Source organism: Amphibalanus amphitrite, unplaced genomic scaffold (genome assembly GCF_019059575.1).
Source record: "Amphibalanus amphitrite isolate SeventyFive unplaced genomic scaffold, NRLGWU_Aamphi_draft 000026F_arrow, whole genome shotgun sequence".
NCBI lineage: Eukaryota > Metazoa > Arthropoda > Thecostraca > Balanomorpha > Balanidae > Amphibalanus > Amphibalanus amphitrite.
Genome location: NW_024881522.1, coordinates 726,116 through 735,562, shown reverse-complemented (window position 1 = coordinate 735,562; position 9,447 = coordinate 726,116). Strand labels below are relative to the sequence as shown.

The window sequence follows — 9,447 nt, the reverse complement described above, 5'->3', positions numbered from 1 at the left end:
CCACCTGACTTTGGTGGTGCTCTAGACATGAAAATACAAAACTTCAGTTCATTCTCTTTCGTTTGAGGCGTCATTTGCCTTAATCAGTGGCATAACAAGGTCACACGACAAAAATAAAAAAGCTTCAAGACTTCTGGGACACCCTGTAGTTGTAAACCAAAGAGACCGTGTGGTGCGTGGCGCGTGCACTGCTTTGGATTCTTGACACGATGACGCTGATTGAATGAGACGGGCTGAAACCTAAAAATCAGAAGCACGTTTTTGCGAACTTTCCTTGTGAGCAAACTTTCAATTAAATGTCTGATATTTTTTGCTTTTGTTACATGAATAACTAAGGACAGTGCTTAGGTAGTAATTAGGAGCATATGAATCTTCGGTGTGTTTTAATGACAAACCTTACGTTTTTGTGTGATCGACAGATCTATTTCACCATGACGCTTCTCACAGCCACCCTGACGTTACTGATTCCCGACTCTGAGACATTGGTGGTGGCCGCGGGAGGGGGGCCCTCACTGCCCGCGGCAGACGCGGAGCGCCGGTCACCTGTAGAAACAGCTCCGGGACAGCCGGTGACGTCACGGCCACCGGCCGGAGAGTCAATCTACCCGTCCCCGTCCAACGTGCCGGCCGGTGAGTCACGTGTGCAACGCACGTGATGGGTGCACTTTAAACCATGGTAGCTGAATACGGGACCCCTGTCGCGGAGCTTTTGGTGAAATGAGGTTCTGCTCATTCCCATTTTTTATTGAGATGTAGAACAATCAGACGAATAATCGTGAGGAAGCAAACTTCACGTCGTTGAATTTACCTTCAGTTATCATTTCACCGTTTTGTCCCAGAAGGAAGGCAAGATATGGTGACCGTCGAACTCACGCTGCACTGCTCCATTGCACCGGGACACTGAGTGAAATCAAGCGTTATTTTCTCATCGGTGGATCCGCTGAAACCCAATGACACAGCAAAGAATCTTAGATGTCGTGGAACAGCTAGCAATGGAACTATCAATCACGTCACAGTCACAGTTACAGTACCGATAAACCACAGCCCAACAGCCAACTGATGATATCAGTACGGTAAAGCTTATACCGCCCTAAAGCTTATGCCGCCCTCTGTATGGTATAAGCTTTAAGCATAGAACACAGCATGAACTTTTCTTTTTGTTCTTCCAGGTCTGCTCGTACTTCTGATGGTATTATCCGTGGCTGGAGTGACGTCATCAATACTCCTGGTCATCGGCTTAGCCAAGGTAAAATGTACTTTTTTGATACTTTACGTGCGCTATTTTACCGCGTTTCACGGTACTCCTACCTGCCCTGCAAAACGCTATGATATGACAGGCCAGCCCAGGTTATTTGTATTCCACGCTGAGCGGACTCGGTGACCATTTGCTGCCGCGCGCTCCAGAGCGATGACTCCTGCGGCCGTCACGGCGTTGTTTTCGCAGTCTGCGGTGTTGATCACTTCTTACCCCCAATCTCCCGGGGACAGAGAGAGAGAGCGCCTTCGAGGGCCATTTCACGCCGCCTGGACCGCGTGCGGTGCCCAATAGGCCCGCGCTCGCTCCATCCGCGTCCAATTTTGTGTCGGAGGCTGACCCGCGTGGCCTGGCGGCGGTATATGGCTGTTTGCAGGGACGGCGGAGGCTGCTGGTGCCTCTCGTTGTTATTCTCTCCTGCACGGCTCTCCTTGATCAGGCGGTGCTTCTGACCCGCGTGGTGCTGGATGTGGTGAGTCTGCAGCCGTCGGTCGTAAGGCGCTGCCAAGCCGTTCAGGCGGCACCAAAGGTCGCTTAAAATGTACCGTAGAATGTGGGGCTGCATATGTACAAAGTTTGGTTGTAGTTTTCATTCGAAAACTGCGGTAACCGCAATCGGTGGGAGCAAATGATTCCCCTAGCTTGTTTGGTTTGCGTTGCTCTTGAATGGTTTTCATTAGAACTTGATGCGCGGGGTTCCTAACTGGATGGGAGATCTGAGCTGTACATACATACCTTTAGATTTACACCAGTGAAGCTATTTTTTTAATGCGACAGTGGATCTTGGTAAAAAGGAGCGAACTGAACTTAACGGCTTAGTCGCTGAGGGACTTTTTTTAGTCAGCAGGGACTTTTAGACATTTGCATTGCATACCGACAAGTTTGTGTTGGCATAGTTTTTCAGACATTTTGCTTGACCTATATAGGCTATGTTAAGGTTTAATTCACGTTAAGTTTTACAGCACAGACGCCCGAAGATCAATTATTTCAATTTCTTTCAGCTGAGTAATTTACATCGGCTAGAAGTTTAGTCTAGCCCACCTTCTTTGAACTCAGGTTTTTAGGGTAGGTATCAACAATTAGGCGTTCATTTCCTGTGAGGATCACTTTCACAATTTTAATTCGTGCGGTTTTTGAATGTTTGCCGCATTGTTATTGCTCCTTAGTTATGCTTCTTTTAGACACATTTCAAGGAAAAGTTAAAGAGGAAATAAAAGAGGGTCACTCTCACTTCTCATTTTCAAACATGAGATGTCAGATGATAGCAGTGGCGCAGCCAGGATTTCGTTTCGGGGGGGTCATCACCTCCAAAGCGGGCCCCCTAGTGTGCGGGCCCCCACCCATTTTTCAGAATCTTTCCATATTTCATACGCATTCTGCAGAACGGGCCCCCTTCACCTACACACGATAACCCTGAGCGAGATTGAATCGGAAAATTTTGATAGAACAATAGCTCGGTAATCACCCGGTGTTCAATTTCTACGTGAATTGACCATGACAGAAATATGTTACTATGAGGTATGAATACGTATCTTTCGATGCCGAAATGTGCCCCTTCCCCAATAGGTATGCATAGCATATATGCAAACGGAGCTGTTGCCTGCTTCTCTCGGACAAGATTTAAGTAGTTCCATGTGCCTGTCCTAAGTCATCTATTGGCTGCTGTAGAATATTGTGCCTTTATCCTTTTTCATTACGTGAATTCGCTCACAAGAAGTTTTAACCCTCGCCGGCACAGGGGGAGGGGATGATGCAACCCCCTAAGGGGTTTCGCGAATAACTCGCGTAAAAAGCGGTCGATCGCGACAACACTTTTAGTACTCTCGCGTTGATCAGTTTTACACCTACCCTAGAAATTGCATGACCCTGACTCAAATGACCTTTGACCTGTGATCTACTTTCCGAGACCATGTTTGGGCAGAATCGCGATTCGGCGTATGCCGGCTCGCATTAGCCGCGCGTTTGCAGTCTTTTCGTGGTTTCAAGCGTTCAAACAGTGAGTTTATGCTGCTCCCATGCATTGTCAGGGTGTCAAGGTCACCTGAAGGTCAGGTCAGGTCATTGACTTATGATGACCTCGGTACTTTTTCGAATTATACATGTTTCTAGGCTAGTTTTTGGAGCTGAATCCGAATTTAGCAACCATTTGAACATTCACGAAGTAGTTTGGGTCACGAAGTAGATGGGGTCCGCCGTCCGGGCCCCGTCCACCAGGGGGCCCGGGTCCCATCAATCCGAGGGCCCGGGGCCCGTTCTCCCGGGGGCCACCCGAGGGTCCGGGCCCCATCCACCCGGGGTCCGGGGCCCGTTCTCCCGGGGGCCCGGGCCAGTTCTCTCGGGGGCCGGGCCCGTTCTCCTGGGGCCCCGGACCCATCCACCCAGGGGCCCGGGCCCGTTCTTCCAGGGGCCCGAGCCAGTTCTCCCGGGGGCCCGGGCCCCATCCAACCGGGGGTCCGGGCCCCGTCCACCCGGGGCCCGTTCTCCCGGGGCCCGGACCCATCCACGGGGGGCCAGGGCCCGTTCTCCCAGGGGCCCGGGCCAGTTCTCCCGGGGGCCCGGGCCCGTTCTCCCGGGGGCCCGGGCCCCATCCAACCGGGGGTCCGGGCCCCGTCCACCCGGGGCCCTAAGCCCGTTCTCCCGGGGGCACGGCCCCATCCACGGGGGGCCCGGGCCCCATCCACCCAGTGGGCCCGGGCCCGCTCTCCCAGGGGTCAGGCCAGTTCTCTCGTCCGGTTAGATTAGGACCTCTCTCCTCCCTCTCCCTCCCTCCCCCCTCTCTCTCTCTCTCTCTCTCTCTCTCTCTCGAGCGGGCCCCTGACAGAAATTTCGGGGGGGTCAGCTGACCCTCTGACCCCCCCCTGGCTGCGCCACTGGATGATAGTAAAATGACAGACATAGTATCCCTTGCTTCCTTATAACGTGATCTCTTACGTCGTGGCAGTCGCCTGATATAGCACATTACTGTTTCCGAATGTTACTCGTCGTTGCACAGTACAAGCGGTAGGTATTACCTAACCTGCTTTTGCCTTAGCGGTTATCACTTACGAAGTGGAGTATGACCATAGTTCAATGTTGTTTTCTCTGTTTCAGAGGACGTACCATACGATCAGCTCGGAAACAATATCGCTTTGCATAATAGATACCGTGGTCTTAGGCATAAATGTGAGTATCGAACGACATGCGAAATGGCTGCTTCGTATTTACGGTGCTGTATAATACGTTTTATGTGTGTATGCAATGTATGTTTGTTTGTATGTTGGATGACGATGTAAATAATAAACAAATTATTACAAATGCATTCAAGTATATTCAAAAATAATATATTTGAATGCATGAATATATCTGTTTTTTTAATATAAAGGCTCCACGGGGAAGGCTCAAGGCTGTCGTCACGCACGACGCCGTTTTTTAGCTACAGTTCTTATTTTTATTCTATATTTATAGCTGTAGGCTGTAGCACTGATTTTCTTGCCTCAGCTGATACGGAATACACGGGGAAGCCTAACTACTAGTTCGGATTTCGGCTCAGTGTGCCTTTTGTTGATAATGTTTTCCTATTCCTTTATCATAATGTCCGGTGCATATGAAGCGAGGCGTTTCACCACGTTTGTGGCGATGCTCCACTTTGAAAGCTAACTCCGCTCTGGGACATTTGACAGCTGCTCTGCCTGGTGTGCGTTATCTCGCAGTACCAGAAGTACGCCGAGGCGGCCGGGGGCGGACCGGCGCCATCGCAGCTCTCCGTAAGTAGTTCTTCAGTGAATCTTACTTCTTAGCGATATTCTAAGTTGCACCTACAACTTCTTCAGCTATAAGCCTAATTGCGATAGGTACATTGGGCAGCAGAAACAATCAACCAAAACAAACGGCAACTTCGTGTCAACTACCAAAACCGCGGCACAATGGCAATGGCATGGACTCCGTCAGCGTTCGCTGGAGACTGTTGGAATTGGCTGGTTTTGCCAGCGGCCGTGTGGGTATTTGGGACCGTATCGGTCGCCGACGCCGCTCAATATCCGGGTTTGAGGGCTCTCTGCCGCTAGGCTTGGCTTGAGCTTCCGCAATGTGGTTGGGTATGATAAACTAGGAGAGCAGAATATTCAACCGGGCATCGAATAGCTAGATACATCCGATAAATACTGAACATTAGCTATCGACTCATGCCATTGCCGGCATGACCATATCCCACGGCATAACATATTTTGTGATTATTCGGGTAGGCCTGCGATATTGGCTGTAAAAACAAGCCCAGGAAAACGAAAAATCACCCGTTATGTAACTGACTCTGTTGGCCTGTTTGGACATCTATTGACCTATGTTGACCTCTGTTGATCTTCGCGGACTCTGCTGATCTCTGCTGATTCTCTATTACAGATGAGACAGACGAAGATCACGGACCCTACCACACTTCCCGGCCTCTCTGCTGAAACATGTAACGGCAGGACGGACAACCAGCCGTCTCCTGTGTCCGCCGCACCATAACCGCAGGACGGAGCAGCTGTAACGACAGGACAGGCCACCAGTCGTCGCCTGTACGTATCTGCTACAACAGAAAGTGCTACAGACCAGACGCTACAGCGGGAAGGAGACCCAGCGGCCAGCCGGCTCCATGCTCGGTGCACCGTGACACGTGCTTCGAATCAATTGTAAAGGCAGGAGAGCAGCACCTGCCACTATCATCTGACGCAGGGCAACGCCAGGCTCCGAGCGTTTGCCTCGAGAAAAACACTGCAGCGTCACAGACGCCTCAGGCCTAGCCACGTTCTCGCCTGCTGCTGACTGGAGTCTGAGCGCCCTGGTGCAACTCTGAACGCCTCGTGTGCGCCACATTAACCCCAGAGCTGAGCATGATGGACGGCTTCATCAGGCAACGCACTCATGAGTGACATTTGGCCGCCGGAACATTCACTCTGCTGGATTGTTCGGTCTATAGCGCTCAAAACAGGGAAATTTAATTGGTTGCTCGATTGTGTGGTTATTTGCGGTTAGGAACGAAATCACGAATATTTTCGCAATGCTGCTGTTTAAAGATGAAATGCGAATAGGTATTTCAAGAAATAATGTATAATTATACATATCAATGAATGGACGATGTTTCATGGATAGACCAGATGAACTTTATGGAAACAAGCAAAAGTATGTCAATTATAATGCAAAAAAAAAACACGCACACACACATACAAACGTTTGAAAAGCGTTAATTCATTAAGCCGCACAAGACGGTGAAAGAGGCTTTACAGAGGCTTCTCGTTTTTCTGCAATATCTTCCAAGCCGCTGGACGTATATTTACACGAAACTTACAGTGCCTTCGGCTGCATTAATTTGACACCTAGTGTCCAAAGTAACATTTTGTAGCTACCATAGGTGTGCTGTAAATGACGTCAGAGTGACGTCATGTCGGCCGACTTTGATGCAAAACATTAAACTATACGGCAATCGCTCTAAAGAGCTCAGTTCTTAAGCTAGATTTTTTTTTTGCATGAGAGGACTCAGAAGTCAGAGTACAGAGGGCTAACAAACTGGTATCTTGGATTTTCAAGATGTCAAAATTTTTGAAAATTTTACATACAAAATCTAAAACAAATTGTTTATTTTTTATTTTCAAAAACAAAACAGGAATATATGTGCTAGAGCATATACCAATGATCTACTCTAGGAAGTTTTAGCCTGATATCTTCAAAAATAGCTGAGTTATACGCTTTATAGACAATATTTCACCGTTTCCAATTTTTTCAAATCAATTTTTCAGTACGTTCTTGACATTGTACAACAAACTAAATAGAATCGTCGTGTTTCTGAGCTCAAACTGCATCTGATCGACACCTTTTTTGTTGAAAAATTTCAACTTCAAAATTTGGCCTTTTTTAGCTTGAAAGTGACCTGACCTCAGCTATATTCAGCTGAAAATGGCCTCAAATGACACAAACGGCACTGCTTTCGAAATCTATGGCCGAAATGGATCGTAAAACATGTGTCATGTGACCGATACATCATACAAAGTTTCTGTGACCTAGGATGACCTGGCCTTGACCTGAAAAATTCGAAGTACAAGTTCGCTACCTCAGGGTATCTAAGGCATATGTCGACTTAAAATGAGCCTCATCGGACTTGTTAGCCGGCGGCCAGAGCCTAAATTGTGAACAAGCCAAAATAATAATTTTTACTTTGACCTGACCTGTGACGTCATTGGTGACCTCTAGGTCAATCAACTTAGGTTTCCTTCGACAGTTTTTCCAGGGCTATCAGAAGCTTTTGAATTTTAACGATCAGCCCAGTGGTTTCGGAGATAGGGGGAGGGGCTCTGTAGACCCCCCCCCCCCGTCAGCCGCGTTATGGAAAATACCCTGCAGTCGTGCGCGCTTGCACTTTGGTAAAAACTCGTTTAAAGAGCTCATAAACCTAAGCCGTATTTCATCGACGCTGAACTTTGTATATGTGTTTATCACAATAGTATGTACCTACTGTTGATGATGTGCACTGCAACACTGCTACACAGTGTGAAAGTAATGATGCGTGACTAATGACTATCTATCTACCATCTATAAATGCTTGTCGTAACATCACCCGCGGCGCATGCTGCTATGCTGTTCATGTACATTGTGTATTTACGGCTACGCATAATTCGTCACATACGTGCAGTGCAGTGAGTCTGTCGTTAGCGACTCGCGAATCATTTTGATGCTGAATGTGATGTTGTACGCCTGAATGTGTGAGTCGGAAATGACGCTGATAGACGCGGCGTGTTGTCCGCTCTCGATAAAAGGTATTGTGTGTGACCGCACAAGCTCTACACTGCATGCGCCGTGCGCTCCATTCGTTACTGTTCTGTTTGTAAATATTTAAAATACTCGTAAGAGAAGCAGCCGAAGTGTTGCGTTATTGCATTGTTACTTGTTGCTCGTAACTTCCAGAGTTACAAGTTGCAACTTCCAAACAAGTCTTGTTTGAATGCGATAATACCTATAAGATTTGAATGTGGAAAATTTGGATGTAATATACAATTCGTATAATGTAATGTTGTTTGATGTATGTACTCCTCAACACATACCTATTGACCGTTTTCATGACGGCCATCTGGTACATATTTGGTGCAGAATTTCCACCAACCGCTCAGGCGGGCTCAGGCAGGTCTCACTTATCGAGCGCCGCCCAGTGGCCTCAGGCTGGCCCTCACCACCGGGAGTCAGATGCCTCCCAATCTGAACTATACGGTTGAATTGAACAGACTTCACTAATGGAATAGGAAAGGCATTGTTTATTTAAACAACCTCGTCTGAGGACCGGCGCGTGGTGTATGGATTTTGAGCTTAATTCAAATAGCGTCAATATTTGCATGTGCCAGCAAAACAGTCGTATCTGCTGAATCAATAACCTCGTGGATCTGCCCGTCAAGGCAGCCCATATGTCGATGAGTAGTTACTTTAGGCAATCTAAATGGCGCTGATGCATTAGAAAATGCTCTTGAAATCTGGATCCTCGGAACACTGTAACGGAGGAATTGTATAGCTAATTCTAATGCTTACTTTTTGCGGCGAATTAAACTGACCAGGCACTAGGCAGGTCTAAGTGAGTACACTTGCGCTCACTTGCTAGAAGGTGAAAATTGTGACATTATTAAACCAGAAAATCCATGTATAATCCCATGCAAATTAAATGTTTCACCTCGTTTTATTCCCCGCATACCAAAGAACTGCTAGTGTCCTCATGGCTCCAGCGGTGCTGTTGTCAATATTTGGTCGGCTGGAAGATAGTTAGCTTCGTTCTTGGAATAGGTACCAGCGAGTGGGTTAAGATGTACCTAATAACGCCTAATACCGGGAGTTCAGTTGTTGAGTTGTTTTCTGGACTGTTCTGAAATTACCGCCGGCGACACCGTTCTGTCGCCTCTGGCCCTACAAAGACTCGTCCAAAGTCTCAACTTACTCGCTCAGTGTCAGCCTCAGCCTGCAGTTTTCAACAAGTTTTCCTCGGTTTCTGCTGCATGCTCTCCGGCCGAAGAGCATGCCTTGAGCGACTTTTGGGTTAGTAAACTTGGGGGCACCGCGCAACAGCCGCTAGTCGACCACTCGGGTTACAGTACGACATGCATTACCTATCCTGTTATGATGAGCTGGGACAGTGCTGCGCAGTGAAAAACAGCACGGCTCGCCAGCTCCCTATTTCGAGCTTCCTTGTAAGCTGCACGTCTTAG

General features: G+C 48.1%; 1 protein-coding gene across 1 annotated transcript; it reads left to right on the top strand.

Annotated features, from left to right (window-relative positions):
* The first annotated feature begins 425 nt into the window (after nt 1-425).
* Nucleotides 426-8,266, top strand: LOC122363431. Its single transcript, XM_043332700.1, has 6 exons — nt 426-630; nt 1,170-1,246; nt 1,632-1,727; nt 4,346-4,417; nt 4,915-4,998; nt 5,630-8,266. The coding sequence occupies exons 1-6, from the start codon at nt 432-434 to the stop codon at nt 5,735-5,737; spliced, it is 636 nt and encodes a 211-aa protein (XP_043188635.1). The 5' UTR covers nt 426-431; the 3' UTR covers nt 5,738-8,266.
* The last annotated feature ends 1,181 nt before the right edge of the window (nt 8,267-9,447 follow it).